This window comes from Bubalus kerabau, chromosome 17 (genome assembly GCF_029407905.1).
Source record: "Bubalus kerabau isolate K-KA32 ecotype Philippines breed swamp buffalo chromosome 17, PCC_UOA_SB_1v2, whole genome shotgun sequence".
NCBI classification, from domain to species: Eukaryota; Metazoa; Chordata; class Mammalia; order Artiodactyla; family Bovidae; genus Bubalus; species Bubalus kerabau.
The window spans coordinates 53,158,344-53,176,720 of NC_073640.1; the positions used below are offsets into that span (position 1 = coordinate 53,158,344).

At 51.2% G+C, this 18,377-nt stretch overlaps 1 protein-coding gene across 1 annotated transcript; it reads left to right on the top strand.

Moving 5' to 3' along the window:
• Positions 1-685: 685 nt before the first annotated feature.
• On the top strand, positions 686-17,971 carry ITPKC (inositol-trisphosphate 3-kinase C). The gene is made up of 7 exons (XM_055553859.1): positions 686-2,235; positions 6,719-6,818; positions 9,349-9,562; positions 11,020-11,224; positions 13,436-13,537; positions 14,151-14,222; positions 17,176-17,971. Exons 1-7 carry the CDS (start codon positions 1,105-1,107, stop codon positions 17,377-17,379), a joined length of 2,028 nt encoding a protein of 675 aa, XP_055409834.1. The 5' UTR covers positions 686-1,104; the 3' UTR covers positions 17,380-17,971.
• Positions 17,972-18,377: the final 406 nt, after the last annotated feature.

Consider the following 18,377-nt stretch of genomic DNA (forward strand, 5'->3'; position numbering starts at 1 on the left):
CAACTTCTTTGCATCACGTGAACTCATTAGTTGTGGCATGTGGGATCTAGTTCCCTGACCAGGGATCAAGCCTGAGTCCCCTAAATTGGGAAGGCAGAGTCTTGGCCACTGGACCACCAGCGAATTCTCAGATGTATGAGAATTCGCTGGTGGTCCAGTGCTTTGCCTTTCTGTGCCTCTGTTTCCTTGATGGTGCAACGGGGATGACGATGATCCCACTTTTTAAGATTTTTGGGATATATATATCATTATATGTAATGATAAGTGCAGCTCCTGGGACAAAACAAGTACACAAATGTGTTATTTTAAGTAAATAATAAAATCCCCATAACAACCCTTTTTACAGATGGGGAAACTGAGGCTCAGAAGAGACAAGTCTGTTGGGAGAGGTCATCCTGGAAGTTAGTGTTGGAACCAGAATTTGGCCTTCAATTTCTTCCACTGCTCTGGGCCACAATTTCCCAGTTGGTAAAAGTAATTGGCTCCTGTGACACTGAACACACCTTTTTCCAAACAATAAAGTAACGTATCCTCATTTTACAGATGAGAAAACTGAGTTTGGGGCTCAGACAAGGGGTTGGGAGTGGAAGTCACTCCCTCTTGGGGACGCGGCTAGGAACTAGCAGAGGCGGGTCTCAACTGACGCAAATAGAATTCCCAAGTCTCTGAAAGTCCTTCCCGGCGCTGAGTGAAGAATGAAGGGGCTGCTGGACTCGTCGCAAGGGGTTACAGGGAGACTAAACTAGCCAGTCGAGGGTGTGGCGAGTTTGGACTAGTTGCGAGGGTGTATCGAGGGGTCTACTCGTCCGCGATCAAGACACCAGCGCCACAAACACGACCTGTCAGGGATTCACAGTCCACCCAGCCAAAGGAGGTGGGAGGAGCCAGATAAGGCCCGTCCCTTACATCACGTCCGGTGAGGCGGGGCTTCGGGGCTTTCCCCGGGATGGAGGAGGGAGTATCGGTTAACCCCTCCGTGGCTGGGCGGGCTGGAGCTCCAAGGGCCGGAACCCGCGAATTGGGGCTCCCCAGCCACACCCCTCGCGGGATTTAAAGGGACAGGAGGGGCTGGGCCCGGTCGAAGCCCGAACCTTGCGAACGGGCATGAGGCGCTGCCCGTGCCGGGGAAGCCTGAGCGAGGCGGAGGCCCAGGCGCTGCCGGCGGCAGCCCGCATGGGACTGGCGGCGCCGCGAGGGGGGCGGCGGCGGCAGCCAGGGCAGCAACGACCTGGGCCCGGAGCTGGGGGTCCGGTGGGGCGGCCGGAAGGGGGCGGGCCCCGGGCCCGAACCGAGGAGTCCAACCGCCACACCGAGCCCGAGAGGTCCAGCCTCGGGCTTGAGCCGGGGTCCGACGGACGGGCTGAGCCTGAAGCAGCTGGCCTCGGAGCGGAGACGGAGCGGCCCAACCCAACGACGGAGCCAGGCAAGTCCATTCTCAGGACACATCTAGGAGAGAGCAGCCACTGGTCAGAGCTGGAGACAGCCGGTGACTGGACAGAGACTGGGACAGATGGCTTTTGGGCTGATCCACACAGGACTGACCTCCAGTCTCAGCCCCAGAGGGCTAACCTCTGGGCACAGCCAGGGGTTGACGGGCCCTGGACAGAACTAGAAATATATGGGTCACAGACCCAGTCAGAGAGGGCCAAGCCCAGGGCCGATAACCTCTGCACCCAGAACAGGTCAAGCGTCCGGACCCAGCCAGAGGGGGTCCCTCTCTCAACAGAGCGGAGTGCTGACAGCTCTTGGAAACAACCGTTTACCGAGGGCTCCAGGACGCAAAAAGGTACCAAAGACTCCTGGACGGAGCTACACACTGATGGCTCCCAGATACAACAGGACACTGAAACAGCCTGGAAGCAGCTTGACCCCGGTGGTTTCCCAACACAAGATACCGATGGATTGTGGTCACAGCCCGGCACTGACGGACCCCAGACGGAGCCTAGGACAGACTGCCTTTTGGGGGAGCCCAACCAAGATGACTCATTAGAGGAACCAGAACACAGGGAGTTGGTGACTCACCTCTACTCTCACCTGGAGGGTAGCACCCTGACCCCTGTGCCCCGCCTCATTATCACTCCGGAGACCCCTGAGCCTGAGGCTCGACCAGGGGGACCCCCCTCCCAGCTTGAGGCGGGCAGTGGTGGCTTCTCCTCTGCCTCCTCTTTCGACGAGTCTGAGGATGACGTGGTGGCTGGGGGCGGAGGTGCCAGCGACCCCGAGGACAGGTCTGGGGTGAGTGGGACCCATCGCACCCTTGAGCCAGACCCCCACAGACCCCATAGCCCACCCCCCAACTGTCCCACCCCCGCCTTTCCTTTGAGAAGTTTCTCTAGAACTCCACCAGCAGTTTTATGTCCAGGAACCTCTTCCATCCACCAACCTCTTCCCTCTGACAGCAGGGTTCCTAGCTCTCCAGGCGCCCTCTTCATTCTCTCCTTTCCCCCGCCTCCAGTCCTGGGGTCTAAAATGGATGGCTGCTGGCCAACTTCATGGCACCCAGGAACCCCTAAAAGTTGCGTGAGTCCTGTGAGTATATACACATGCTTTTGCAGCAAGGGTCATAGACTTCAGTCTGTGACCGCCTCCCCAGCCCAGACTTTAAAGCATACTAGTTTAGGGAGACAGAAAGGGTGCACTTTCTACCCCACTCTGCTTAGTCTGGGGCCCGTAGTTGCCTTAAGGGATCATCAGCCTTCAACACCCCTAAGCTCATTCACTTCTGTAGGGAGCAAGCACCCAGTATTTTTTTTTTTTTTATCATTCTCAAAGGGCTATGTGAACCCCAAACGCTAAGGGACCCCAGCCAAGGACTCTCCCATCTCCCCACTGCATTACCCCCAGATCCCTAGGGTGCTCCTGCAATCTCTTGTTTACATCCTCTATCCTCAGCTTGGGTGTGGTTCTCTGCTGGTGAATCAGGAGGGCTGGCAGGGCAGGTTCAGGGAGGGAGGGTCAGTGTAGGTATGAGAGCCTTCCATGGGTCAGTCTGCTGGACCCTCCCATTGTCCTGGGGCCCCTGGCTGGAGTCTGCCCTGAGCCCCACTCACCCCACATGCTTTGCTCTCTGAACATGCTCACACATGTGGCCGCAGGTGTAACAGATAGACCTGCCCCAGCCTGCCTGCACTGACCCTCTGGGGCTCTGTTGTTGCTGTTCCCTCTCCCTATTCCCTCACCTCCTTGGCATCTCAGAGCAGCTGAGCTGGAGTGAATGAAGGAAAAAAAAAAAAAAAACTCTCTCAAAAAAAAAAAAGAAAAGCAACAGCTCTCACTCACTTATGCCAAGCCCTGTGCCAGGCTCTTTTGTTGATTTATTTATTTTTTGGTTGCAGCTTGCTGCACAAGGGATTTAAGCTCCTCAATCAGGGATCAAACCTGCTCCCCTTGCATTGGGAGTGCAGAGTCCAAACCACTGGTCCGCCAGGGAAGTCCCTGTGCTGAACTCTTTGCTTGTATCAACTCATTTAAACTTCCCAGCAGCCCTATGAGGTAGATTCTATTATCTCCATTTTACAGATGAGGAGACTGAAGCAGAGACTCATCCAAAGTCACAGACCTTGGAAGACACCGATTCCAACTTTTACTGAACGCTAGGCACTTTTTCTAAGTGCTGTGTATGTATTAACTTGTTGAATCTTTATAACAGCACTGTAAGTTTGGGATTATTATCTCCATTTTACAGAGGAGACACTAAGGCCTAGAGAGGAGAGATCACTTGCTTAGAGTTGGCCTTGTCCAGTCGGAGCCTAGATTCTAACTCAGTTCTGACTGAGTTGAAAACCCAGGCATTTTCACCCCTATAATGTGTGGATCCATCCCTCCTCATCTGCCTTCCTCTGAGCCTTTCTGTCTTCAGTGTTTCCTCATCCTCTAGAATCTGTCTCCAGGGCCCAGCTGTGACTAATATTTGAAGGTGCCCAGCTCCAGAGTCTTCCATGGTTCCCCAGGGCTTTCCTGATAGCGACCAGGAGTTTGGTCCTGAGTTCAGAGCTTCCTGTCTCCAGGCTCCTTCCTCTGTTCAGCTTCCCTTCTCCCCTCCTGACCCCTTCTGCTGTTGCAACGGAGCCTAAGTACGTGCTGTTCCCTGAACACACTGCTGCCATCCTGCCTCCGATTGTTGCTCAAGCCATTCCCACCGCCCAGAATACCCCTCACTTCCTGCCCCCTTCGTTTTGAAATCCCATCTGACCTTAAAGACCCAGCTACTTTCTTCCTTTCCTCCCCTCTTCCTTCCTTCTCACGTGCATCCTCCTAATCAGGCAACAGACAGTCCCCGAGTCCCTGCTATGTGTTTGGCTCCATGTTGGCTTTGCCGGGAACACAGCAGTGACCCAGATCCTGCCTGCATGGAGCTCCCAGGTCACTGGGAGGAGACAGACCCATCACAGGCAGTAACAGCTCGGAGGGGTCAGGGCTGGGATGGGGGAAGCCCACCGGGTTGTGGGAGTCCAGAGAAGGTGACTGGCCAGACCTAGGGTATCAGAGAGGGCTTCCTGGACTGGGGCGGTGGGGAGCGGGGGACATGTGAGCTGAGGGCATGATGAAATCTGAGACAGCCCAGATTAACCATCAGATCTAAGAAAAAAGAGATAAATAAGATACTGAATCTGCTTATGATTAAAAGAAAGAAAGAAAAACACATTCTCAGTCAACTTCCTTCAACCCAAACTATATTTTTGGAGCACTTATTCTGTGTCAGGCCATGACTGGGGACATGCTTGTAACCATGGCAACCTCAGTTCTGCTCAGTCAAGGCTTGTAATCTGGCAGGGCTGTGGTGGATAACCCCAGGGCAGTGGAGGCAAACCAGAGATGGAACCCCAACACTACACTGTGTGATTTAGGCAGGTGACTTCACCCCTCTGAGTCTGTTTCCACCCCTGTAATACAGTCAACAATCCTCCTGGGATGGTGTTTTTAGGATTAGGTGGGTTATGCCACACTGAGCCTTTGTCATTGTGCCTGGAATGTTCCAGGTGCTTAGTAAATATGAACCTTCATTCATCACCTCCTCTCCATGGCTGGCAGCTGGAGAGGGGAGGGAAGAACCTTCCCTGAGTCCTGCAGTCCAACTCCCTGGTCTGTGTTTGACCTTCCCACCATCCATTAGATGTCTGCTAGGTAACGGGGTTTTCAGGGTATAGGAGATAACATGACTTTGATCCTCAGTGGAGGGAGATGAGCCATGTAGGTTTTTTTCTCCAGACACAACTCATTTTCCCAATCCTTGCTAAGAGTTTGGTATGTGCTTGGAGCAGAGAAGGTATTTGTGTGTGTGTGTGCATGCACACTAGTGGTAAAGAACCCATCTGCCAATGCAGGAGACGTAAGAGATTCAAGTTTGGTTCCTGGGTCAGGAAGATCCCCTGGAGGGCATGGCAACCCGCTCCAGTATTCTTGCCTGGGAAATCTCATGGACAGAGGAGCCTGGTGGGCTACAGTCTACAGAGTCACACAGAGTCGCAGGACTGAAGCGACTTAGCACGCATGTGTGCATGCATGTGTGTGTGTGTGTACGCACATGGGTGTGTGTGTGCAGATGCTCTTGGTTGAGTCAACAGGATACAACTGAATCCTTGTTTTCTGTTGGCTTCTCTGTTTTATTTGCTGCCACCTTTTCTCTGCATCTATGTTTCGTTTTCTTTCTCTGTCATTACCCTGTCTCCCATTCTGTTTCTCTGTTTCTTTCTCTTCTAGTAACTCTGTGTCAGTGGGAAGAGGTCAGGATTGCTGAAGTAACAAACAGCGCCCAAACTTAGTGACTTGGAGCAATGAAGGATTTTTCTTCTCTTTAGGCTGTGCTGCCTGTGCGATCTTAGTTCCCTGAGCAGGGATTGAACATGGGCCCTCAGCAGTGATGGGTGAGGCGAGGGGCCCCTGCTCCATGCTGTCTTCACTCAGCTGCTGTTTCTCTTGCCACAGTGCCCTGCGCACCCCCCCCCCCCTTCTTTAATAGGAAAGCAAACATTGGAGTCACTCACTGGCTTTAAGACTCCACCTAAAAGTGGCACTTCCACTCACATTTCATTGGCCAAAGCCAAGTTCGAGAGGGCAGGGGTATTCCTGGCAGGGAGACAGGCCTGAGGTCTTTGGTGAGCAGCTGTTACGGCCACCACAGTCTCTGTCTTTGTCCTGGTCATCACTTTGCCCCCGTCTCTATTTCTCTCTGTCTGTTGTTCCGCCTCTATCCATCAACTCCTTTGTCATTTTCCCTGGAAGATCTGACTTCATTCAGGAACAGCAGGCTTCCCCATTTTTGGTGTATGTATGTCGTGGAAAGATGTGGAGTGCGCTGGTGACTACAAAACCTAGCCTATCTTTACTTCATTGAGAAGGACAGAGAGACACATATACAAAGTGATCACACTGAGGGACTTCCCTGGTGGTCCAGTGGTTAAGACTCTGTGCTCCCGATATAGGGTTCGATCCCTGACTGGGGGAGATCCCTTATGCTGTGCAGCCAAAAAAAAAAGTGATGACACTGAGATAAATGGAAAGGGACTCTTCTCACCTTTGCTGAGGCTTTGGAGGGTGCTCATGATTACTAAAGTAAGTGAGCTTTGCTCACCCCAATGAGCTTAAGCCCAGCAATCCCAGGAAGCCCCAATGGCACTTGGAAAGACCCCAGGCTTGCCCCTTGGTTCCCTCTCAGGGCACTCGCCTCACCCTCCCTTCCTGGCCTCAACCCTGACCCCACCCTCTCTGCCCTACATAGAACAAGCCGTGGAAGAAGCTGAAGACAGTTCTGAAGTATTCGCCCTTTGTGGTCTCCTTCCGAAAACACTACCCTTGGGTCCAGCTGTCTGGACACTCTGGTGAGAGCGGGTGGGGAGAAGGGTGGCTGGGGGGCAGCCCGAGCTGGGCAGAGATGCCTGGGGGTGGGGAAGGAACCACTCTTTGTACTTTAGGTCCCCCATCTGTAAAATGGGCTAAGTGGCAGTCTCCAGCTCCTGGAGCTGTTGCGGCGCATGCTTAGGCTGGGCCGGGCTATTCGTACCTCAGGGTGGAGGGCTGTGTCCTGTTAGAATGGTGTCAGGGTGGTGGGGGGCAAACCTTTGACCATGGAGACAGAGGGGCCTGAGCTTGAATCCGAGTTCTGCTCTTTATTTGTGGATGGCCCTGGGCAAGTTACTTTCCCTCACTGGGGCCCTACCCCTCCTAAATGGCAGCTACCAGTCCCTGTCCCCATCCTGTGTCTGGAGCAGAGTAGGCCCCCAGGAAACAACAGCTATGGGGCTTCCCTGTTGGCTCAGTGGTAAGGAACCTGCCTGCTGATGCAAAAGATGGGGATTCGATTCCTGGGTGGGAAAGATCCTTTGGAGAAGGAAATAGCAAGCCATTTCAGTATTCTTGCCTGGGAAATCCCATGGACAGAGGAGCCTGGCAGGCTACAGTCCATGGGGTCGAAAAGAGTTGGACTCAATTTAGTGGCTAAACAACAACAAACAACAGCTTTAATGTTTTTTTCCCCCCCAGGACCTAGCATGGTGTCTTAAGCACATAGTAGCATGAGGCCAAGCATTTAGCATTTTTGGTCAAGGGCCAGATAATAAATATAAAGTACTCAACTCTGTTTTTGCAACATATAAGCAGACATAGATAATGTGTTCCAATAAAGCTTTTTTTTTTCCTTTTTACAAAAACTGGCAGTGGGCTAGACTAGACAAATTGTTCCTATGAGCAAAGGGAAGGGAACTTATCTTCCTGTTCATCCTGAGATCTGAGTCAGAGAAAGGCAAAGTCCCCCCGCCCCCCACCCCAAAACTGTCAACACAGGCCTGCCTCTGTATGTATCCTAGTTACTATTGCTGAGTTAAAAAAAACGGAAAACAGAACATTCAAAACTTAGTGGTTAAAAAAAAAAAAACAACTTAGTGGAATAGAACAACCATATTATTACACTCATAAGTTTTGGGTCAGGAATTCAGACAGAGCATAGCCAGGATGGCTTATTGCTGCGTCATGATACCTGGGAATTCAGCTAGGACAGTCGAAGGCTGCAGGCTGGAAACCTTTGGAGATTCATTCATTCACACACCAGGCAGTTGATGCTGGCTGTTGGCTGGTTCTCCGCTGGGGCTGCCAGCTGGAAAGCCCATGTGTGACTTCTCAGTGTGGCTGCTTGGGCTTCTTCACAGTATGGTGGCCTCAGCAGTCACATTTCTTACTTGGTAGCTCAGGACGGAAAGGCAAGGGTCTGTGATAACAAAGTAGAGGCTGCGTCTCAGACTCTGAAGTCAGTGTTGCTTCTGCCATAAGAAGCAAGATTCTGTCAGAATCAAGGGGAAAAGAATTAAAGAATTAGATTCCACTTCTTGATTGGAGTGGCAAAATTCTAGAAGAGCGTGTGGACATGAGCTACTCTTTAGTCATCATATATATATGATGAAAACAAAACAAATGCCCCAGGAGAAGGGTTCGTGATTACTGTTACAGACATTTTGGAAAATATAATCTGAAAATACTATCTGTCATTCTAATCTACACTATCTGCACGGCCCAGGAAATGCCAGATTTGTGAATTAACAAGGTCCGTTTTGTTAGCGCTCTGGGACTCCAGGCTGAAGCAAATGCATATCTGCTCTGGAGAGTCATGCTCTTGACTCAGCTGTCACAAAAGTTCTCACTGCTGATCGTGAGCTCATAATCCAAAATTACAAAACAAATGAGAACATAGTGTGCTGGGAATCTGACTCTGTTTAAACAAAAATGCAGAACTAGGCCCTTCCTTTACCAACTCTGGCCAAATTTTTTTTTTAATTGAAGGATAATTGCTTTACCGTATTTTGTGGTTTTCTGTCAAACATTAACAAGAATCAGCCATAGGTACACCCATGTCCCCTCCCTCCCAAAACTCCCATCTCCCTACCCATTCCACCCTTTTAGATTGTCACAGAGCACCTGTTTGAGTTCCCTGAATCCTACAGCAAATTCCCATTGGCTATGGGAACTGGCTATTCCCATTTACATATGGTATTGTAAGTTTCCATGTTACTCTCTGGATACATCTCACCCTCTCCCCTCCCCCCATGTCCATAGGTCCATTCTCTATGTCTGTTTCTCCATTGCCTTCCTGAAAATAAATCCATCTTTTTAGATTCCATATGTATGCATCAGTATACAATATTTATACTTCTCTTTCTGACTTACTTCAATATAATAGGCTCTAGGTTCATCCACCTCATTAGAATTGATTCAAATACATTCCCCTGGCCAAGATTTTGAGAGCTGCAGGGAGGGAAAGTATTGCAGATGGGTCAGGCAAGATGATGGTGGCCAGGATCTGAGACACACGGGGAAGTGGCTCATTCAGTTTCTGACCCTCTTGTTGATGGCTGCTCACAGGGAACTTTCAGGCAGGAGAAGATGGTTGGATTCTGAAGCGTTTCTGTCAGTATGAGCAGCGCAGCCTGGAGCAGCTGATGCGTGACCCCCTGCGGCCTTTTGTGCCAGCCTACTATGGTGTAGTGCAGCGGGATGGCCAGACCTTTAACCAGATGGAAGATCTCCTGGCAGACTTTGAGAACCCCTCCATCATGGACTGCAAGATGGGCAGCAGGTAGGTTCAGGGGCAGCCATGGGGCAGAGGCAAAGGGTTGAGTGGACGTTTTTGAGAATAGCACCAAACCGATCTTCTTCTTTTTAAACAATACTTAATTATTTATTTCGCTGTACCAGGTCCAGCTTGTGGCATGTGGGATCTTTAGTTGTGGCATGTGGGATTTAGTTCCCTAACCAGGGATCAAACTGGGCCCCCAGCACTGGGAGCACAGAATCTTATCCACTGGACCACCAGGGAAGTCTAAGCCAATCTTCAAAGTGGTTGTACTAGCATCCTTCCCCAGCAGCAGTGTATGAGAGTTCCAGTTGTTCTATCTTGTCAATGCTTTGTATTACCTGTTTTACTACTTTTAGCTATCTTGGTGGGTATCTCTTTATTGTTTTAATTTCTATTTCTCTGATGACCAAAGAAATTAAGCATTGATTAGCCATTTGGATATCCTCTTTTGAAAACTGCCCATTTTACTATTTCGTTTTGCTCATTTTTTGACTGGACTGTCTTATTGTTATAAAGATTTGTAATTCTTTATATATTTTGGATACACGTCCCTTGCTGGAGATACAAACACACACACACACACACACACACACACCATTCTGTCTCTCTCCAGGTCTCCCATTTCACTCTCATCATGTCTTTTGATAAACAGAAGTACTTTTAATGTAGTACAGTTTATCAATTTATTTCATTATGGTTAGTAGCTTTTAAAGAAATCTGCCTACTTTAAGATCACAATGATCTCTTGTGTTTTCTTCTACAGGTTTTTTTTTTTTTTTTTAATTATTTACTTATTTTTGACTGTGCTGGGTCTTTGTTGCCATGAGGGCTTTTCTCTAGTTGCAGCGAGTAGGGGCTACTCTCCAGTTGTGGTGCACAGGCTTCCCATTGCAGTGGCTTCTCTTTGTTGCAGAGCATGCGCTCTAGGGTGTGCAGGCTCAGTAGCAGTTATGGTTCCTGGGCTCTAGAGCACAGGTTCAATAGTTGTGGCATATGGGCTTAGTTGCTCTGTGGCATGTGGGATCTTCCTGGACCAGGGATCAAACCTGTGTCTCCTGCATTGGCAGACAGATTCTTTACCACTGAGGTACCAGGGAAACCCCTACAAGCTTTGTTTTAACTTTCACATTTAGATCTGCAATCCATCTAGATGTAATTTTTATATATGGTGTGAGGCAGGGATCGAGGTTCATTTTCCCTTTCTGTATGGATATCCTGTTGACCCAGTATCATTGACTGAAAAGACTGCTCCTTCCCCATTGAATTGCAGTGCCTTCCTTGTCATAAATCAGGTGAATGTACTTGTGTGTCTGTTTGTGGACTCTGTCCCAGTTCATTGATCTATTTGTCTATTCTTGTGCCATACTATAGTTTTATAACACTCCTTGATATCAGGGAGTAAAAGTCCTCCAGCTTTGTTCTTCATAGTTTCCCTTGTTACAACCTTTGTGTCCCAGGACCTACCTGGAGGAGGAGCTGGTGAAGGCGCGAGAACGGCCCCGGCCCCGGAAGGACATGTATGAGAAGATGGTGGCTGTGGACCCCGGGGCCCCCACCCCCGAGGAGCATGCCCAGTGTGCGGTCACCAAGCCCCGCTACATGCAGTGGAGGGAGACCGTGAGCTCAACCTCCACCCTGGGCTTCCGGATCGAGGGCATCAAGGTGAGGCCCAGGAGCTGATGGCCTGTTTCCAGAGGGCTAAGAGCTAGGTCTGAGACAGAGTAACAGAAAAACCAACCAACTAGGGTGTCAGAAAAAACTGGAAAGATGCCAGATTTGGAGAGCAAGCCGGAGACTACAAAGGATGGAAAAACAGGCTGGGAGAGGTCCGCTTCCCTGTTCCTGCCATGTCTGCCACAGACCAAGTTTTGTTTACCCACCTGCCTGAAAGTCTCTTGATTCCACCTTCTTGCCCCCTCCCCAAGGCCCTGTCTGAGTCCAGCCCCATCTTCTCCTACCCCAGCTGCCCTGGGCTCCCAGATGCTGGACCCACCCACTCTGATCCATCATCTGACACAGCAGCTGGATGGGCTTTTTCCTTCTTATGCAGAAAAGTTTTCTCTTTTTTCTTCTTCTTCTTTTTTTGGTAAATTAAATCTAATTGTGTGAATAGCTATCCACCACAGTTTGAAAGTCAAAATAATGTCAAGGAAATCTCTCTCCCAACCCTGTTGCTCTCCTTCCTGTTCTGTGCCCCCACCCCCCCAATGCCACACCTCCTCGTGGGGAACCACTTGATCAGTTACTTATATTTCTTCCTGTATATACAAACAAATGCAGCCTACATTTTCCTCTTTCTTACAAAAGATGGCATGGTCCTGGAGAGTTTTCCTTATCATTGCAGAGAGAGAGAGATTTTCCTCCCCCTCTCCTTCTTTCCTTCCTTTCTTTTCCCTCTGTATTAGCTCTCTGTGGGTGTGCCACAAGCCCCAGTAGATGGCACAGTGAAGTACTCATTTCTTTGAAAGAGTCCTCCTGTCTCCTGCCACAGGCCCTCTGCACTTGCTGTTTCCTGTGCCAGGACTGCTCTTCCCCCTTCCCCTGGTTGACTGACTCTCAGTTATTTCCCAGTCTCCTTCCAAATTCCACTTCCTCTGGGAAGCCCACCTTGATTTCTGTCCTACTAGTTCAGGGCCTCTCTTTACCTCCTTCTAACTTCCCACACTCCCGTATCTTATCTCCCTTTATGATGATCTTATTCAGTATCTGCCTCCCTCATCTGATTACACCTGTGCTGTTACCTATGTGTTACCATTGCCCACAGGGCACCTGGCATAGCCTGGCAGGATGACTCAGGGGGCCCTTTGTACCTCTCTCTCAGACATAACAAATAACATTAGTCTCCTTTATTTTACTGCTTCTCTGCCTTTTGACTAAGATCAAGTGTAGTATGGGAGCTTCTCAGATGGCCCAGTGGTAAAGAATCTGCCTGCCAATGCAGGAGATGCAAGAGACGCAGGTTTGATCCTTGGGTAGGGAAGATCCCCTAGAGTTGTTGAGTCACTAAGTCATGTCCGACTCTTTGTGACCCTGTGGACTGCAGCACTCTAGGCTTTCCTCTCCTTCGCCATCTTCCAGAGCTTGCTTAAACTCATGTCCATTGAGTTGGTGATGCCATCCAACCATCTCATCCTCTGTCGCCCCCTTCTTCTGTCCTCAATCTTTCTCAGCATCAGGGTCTTTTCCAATGAGTTGACTCTTCACTTTAGGTGGCCACAGTATTGGACCTTCAGCTTCAGTATCAGTCCTTCCTAACGAATATTCAGGGTTGATTTCCTTTAGGATTGACTAGTTTGAGCTCCTTGAAGTCCAAGGGACTCTCAAGAGTTTTCTCTAGCACCACAATTCGAAAGCATCTCCAGTATTCTTGCCTGAAAAATTCCATGAACAGAGGAGCCTGACAGGCTACAGTCCACAGGGTCGCAAAGAGTCAGACATGACTGAGCACTTTATTGAATGGTGCCCAGCACTGTGCTATGGATCCTACACACTCAGGCTCTCCTAATTCTTACACCAGCTTTAGGAGATGGATATTAACACAATCCCATTTTCCAGATGAGGAAATCAAGGTTGAGGCAGGTGAAGTGACTTGCTCAAGGCCACCGAGTTAGGAAGTATCAGAGCCATGATTCAAAGCCAGATCCAAAGCTCTCCAAAGCCCACTTGGCTAGACCGGTTCAACCAGGGGGTTCAAGGTCAGACCTGAAGGACTGGTTGCTCAGGAGTATGACCTGGGGCTGAGTATGACCAGGTGGGCTGGCTTCCCCTGAACAGCAAGTAAGCCTGGAGGCAGGTAGTTGCCCCCCAGAGGTGTCTGAGGCTGCTTGGTGTTGGGTGTGGGAAGGAAAAGCCATGACACCCCTCGTCTTACAGAAAGCCGATGGGACCTGCAACACTAACTTCAAGAAGACGCAGAAGCTGGAGCAGGTGACAAAGGTGCTGGAGGATTTTGTGGACGGGAACCACACAATCCTGGTGAGTGGGACACCCATGCCCCCAGATTTAGAAGCGTAGGACCGCCACATCCTTGTTCCTCCCATGTTAACCATCGTTTGCTTCAGCTGACACTGGGCTGGCATTGCTTACTGTCTTGTCAGGGTTGGCAGGTCCAGGAGTGCCCTGCTGTCATGTCTGGTGGCTGCCTCACTGTCTCAGCTCCTGGCTTGATCGCCCAGCAGGCTGGCCTGGGCTTGTTCTCACAGTGGAAGCAGCAGGCCAAGAGAGCAAGTGAAAAAGCAAGGTCTCTCAATGACTGAGCTCAGAATGGCCACCTTCATTCCTACAAGGTTCTATTGACCAAAGCAACTCATACGATCAAGCCTAGATTATAAGGGAAAGAGTCTGCCTCTTGGTAGGAAAAGCTGCTAGGAATTGTGGGCATTCATGTAATCTACCAGCTACACTCTTGTCTGTGCCATCCTGATGCCTCCAATCCTGGTCCCCTTCCCATTTCCCCATGGCTCCTCTTATCCAATCCTGGCTGGGGTCTGCCCACTCCTTTGGGGGGAATGAGATGGAGTCAGATCTTAAGGTGGGTAAGGACCCACAAAGTCCATGAACTAACCAAGAAATCTTCCCTCTCACCCAGAGAAAGTACGTGGCACGCCTAGAAGAACTTCGTGAAGCTCTGGAAAGCTCCCCTTTCTTCAGGACCCACGAGGTGCGAGCCCCAGCTGCCATGGGAACAGAGGGCCCTGTGTGTGTCGGGGGGTGTCTGGGTCCAGGTGGCCTCAGGAGAAACCACTGACAGAGTCACCTGCCAAAGCTATAAAAGGAGACCCTGAGGGAATTCCCTGGCAGTCCAGTGGTGAGGACTCTCACTGACCAGAGTCTGGGTTCAACCCCTAGTCGGGGAACTAAGATCCCACAAGCCTTATGGCATGGCAAAAAAAAAAGAGGCCCCTCCCCCAGGTTTGGGAGTTTGCTTCTTTAGGGTAAGCAGCATCAGGAATTTCAGGGAGGGGGACAGTTAGGAGCATGGACTGCAGGCAGACAGCTTGGGATGAAGGCTGGTCCTGCCATGTGACCCTGGACATGTGGCCTACCCCCTTGGGCCTTGGTTTCTTCGTGGTAGAGGAAGGGAAAATAGTACCTTCCTTATGGAGCTGCTGAGGTGGACCTGAGCGAATATAGAGTGCTGTTCAGAGTGCAGAAGAGCTCCCAGCTCTTGTGATGATTTTGTAGCCATAATTATTACTTAAAATAATTTTTCTTTATTTTTGGCTGTATCAGGCCTTAGCTGTGGCATGCGAGATCTTTGTTGTGGTGCTCAGGCTTAGTTGCTCTGTGGCATGTGGAATCTTAGTTCCCCGACCATGGATTGAACCTAAGTTCCCTGCATTGGAAGGCAGGTTCTTTTCTCTTTGAAGAAGATAATTTTATTTATTTTTTATCTTTGGCTGCACTGGGACTCTAGCTGTGGAGAGCAGGGGCTACTCTCTAGTTGCGGTGCAAGGTTTTCTCACTGCAGTGGCCTCTCGTTGCGGAGCGTGGGCTCTAGGGCATGTGGGCTCAGTCATTACAGTTCCTGGGCTCTAGTGCACAGGCTCAATCGTTGTTGCACACGCATGGGCTTAGTTGCTTCACTGCACGTGGGATCTGGAATGTGGATTCTTAACCACTGCATCACCAGGGAATTCTCCATAGCTACGTACAGTTATTGTTCCCTGTATTCCTCCTTTGGCAGCTCTCCCCCTCCCCTTTCCCGCCCTTTCACAGTCTATCTCTTTGGAAGCCGTCACCTCTCTGGGGCTGTCTCAGGAAGTCTGTGGTGACGTCACCAGGTGTATCTCCACGCTCTTCCATCTCTCTCTTCCAAGTCCCTCTCTCCTCTTTTTCCTGTTAGCACTGACTGCCAAAAGAGCCACATCTGGGAGTCAGGCGGGCCCATGTTTGAACCCCAGCTGCCTGGGCAGTGGCTCTGCAGGCCTGTCTCCTGACCCGTAGGACAGGGCACCAGGAGCACCTGGCTCCTGGGTGTAGTGAAGGTTAAGTGGATTAACTTAGGTGAAGCCCAGCCCACAGGAAACCCTCAGAGTGTGCCAGTTTTCACTGTCACATGTCATCACTGACTGTCACCCTCATCACCATCACTGCCTTCGAGCTTCACAATGTGAGGCACAAAGAGGAGGCTTGGGGACTCTGTCTCCTCTATCCTTGTGTTTGGTTTCACCTGCCTTGTGACTGAATCTGAAAAAAAAACAAGTTGCCAAGATTTAAAACCTGAGACTTCACACCAAAATCGGGATTTCTAGTTTCCTTTGGACCACAGGAGACGTGGCAGTCCTGGGCTCCTCCCCATGTGCCAACAGCCATCCAGAACTGGGCGGTGGTGCCTCTCCTGGCAGCCACCTGCTCAGCTGCCCCGTCACCTGCGTTCTCTGGAAGAACTGAGGTTTGAAACCCAACTAGCAAAAGGGAGGGGCTTGCAAACCTGTAGTTAGACAAGAGGAAGGACTATGTTGCTAATTAAAAAAAAAAAAAAAGTTTTATTTATTTATTTTTGGCTGTGCTGGGTCTTCACTGCTGCTGCTCGAGCTTTCTCTAGTTGCAGAAAGCGGGGGCTACCCTTGGTTGCGGTGTGCAGGCTTCTCATTGCGGTGGCTTCCCTTGTTGCAGAGCACAGGCTCTAGGGCGCGCGTGTTTCAGGGGTTGTAGTTCCCGGGCTCTAGGGCACAGGCTCAATAGTTGCGGCGCACCGGCTTAGTTGGTCCGCAGCATGTGAGATCTTCCTGGACCTGGGATCGAACCCATGTTTCCTGCATTGGCAGGCAGATTCTTTACCACTTAGTCACCAGGGAAGCCCTGTATTTCTAATTTAAAAAGAAAAAAACAGCCCAGTATCTCCCTAGGGCGGTGTGCCCAGCTCCACAAGGCAGGTTGTGAGCTGTGGAACATGGAATGCCACAATGATCCCAAGGAGGGAGGTCATCCCCATTCTACAGATGAGGAAACTGAGCCTGGAAAAAAGGAAGCCACTTGCCTCGGGTCACCAGTAGCAATTCCCTGGGGCTGAGTAGCTGCTGCCCCTTACCATGAGGAGGCATTATCCACACCCTCAGTCCCCACCAGGCTCCTTTGACCCATTTAGGATCTTGCAGGCATTGGATTTTGTACCCCAGTTTGAAAAGGGGTAACAGTTAACACTGTTTTACATTAAAAACTTTTTTATTTCAGCTGTCAGGTCTTAGTTACAGCTCTCAGGCTTCTCTAGTCACTGGCTTCTTTCTAGTTGCAGTGTGCAGGCCTGAGTTGCAGCACTCAGGCTTAGTTGCCCAAGTCCTTGTCTGCTGCATTGCAACGCGGATTCTTAACCACTGGACCACCAGGGAAATCCCTATTTTGTATTTGTTTATACAGGCAAGTCTTTTAAGAGCTTTATGTGGATTACTTCCTATAAATAACATGCATAGCAGTCTTCGAGGTAAATGGTAAGGAGAGTTGAAAGTCCCCTCCCCAGGGCCATGCAGCTTGTAAGTGGCAGAGCTGGGGCTTGAACCCAGGCAGCCTGACTCCAAAGTCCATGCTATCAGCCACCCTCTCAGCTGTCTGCTGGGGCAGGGACCTTAGCCATGCCTGCCCCTCCCTTTAACCTCCTGCCTCTCCCTCTGCAGGTGGTAGGCAGTTCCCTCCTCTTTGTGCACGACCACACCGGCCTGGCCAAGGTCTGGATGATTGACTTCGGCAAGACCGTGGCCCTGCCTGACCACCAGACACTCAGCCACAGGCTGCCCTGGGCTGAAGGCAATCGCGAGGACGGCTACCTCTGGGGCCTGGACAACATGATCTGCCTGCTCCAGGGCCTGGCCCAGAGCTGACCTGCTCGTCCACAACCAGGTTCATTTATTGGATAGCGCCCATCTGGCTGGAGGGGCCCCGAGATGTGAGGGGGCCTGAGGTTGGCCACAGGGGAGCTGAAGTCCAGGGATAGGATAGGTTGCATCGCACACCATGCAGGACCAGCATGGAAGATCCGAAGGGCCTTGGAGATAGGGGTGAGGGCCCGCCCCACCCTTCGACCAGATGGGAGGTTGTTAAGAACCGGAGAGGCAGTGTGACCTGGCTGGGGCCCGCAGTTAGTCACAACCAGACTGGGCCCCTGACCAGCCAGGAGGGGATGCAGAGGCCGCAGCTAAACCACGCGCCCTGAAAGAACGAAGTGCACATGCTTGCACGGTACAAGCGTGACCTTGGGCCTGTCACCACATGAGTGACTGTAACCACGGCCCCTCCCTCTGCGGGCTGGCTGCTGGCGGGGCCGGGAGAGCCAGACCTCATTAGTGAACAAACGCAGCAGCTCTCCTCCCACCCAGCAGTTATACCCCCACTCTTCATCTGGGGGCCGCCTAGGCTGGCAGAGGCTCTGAGGGTGTGGCGCTGTGGGTTGGGCCTGAGGGCTGACACCGCTGGGCAGGGCTCGGTTCACCCTGTCCTACCCACCCCTGGCCCCATGGGCTCCTTCCCTGCTCCCTGGAGAACTGCTGACCCCCTGGCGACCGAAACCACAGCCACATCCCGTGCCGCCACTGTGACAGCACCATCTCAACCCTCAGGCACCAGCCTCAGCTGGGGACTTCCTCCTCCTGCCCTCTTCTGTCTCCTTCCTCCTAGAGGGCTGCGGTCACGGCAAGGGCTTTCAGACGCCAGGCAGACTTGGGCCTGGCTCGGGACCCAGCTACTTTCCTCGGGAGCGCCCCTTCTCCGGCCTCTGCTGGGAAGATGCCCTGCTTGGTTGGGCCTGAGGTGCAGGGTGGGTGGGGATGGCAACCTGGTCCAAACCAAAAGACCCCAGCACCCTGAGGCGTGGGTGGAGCCC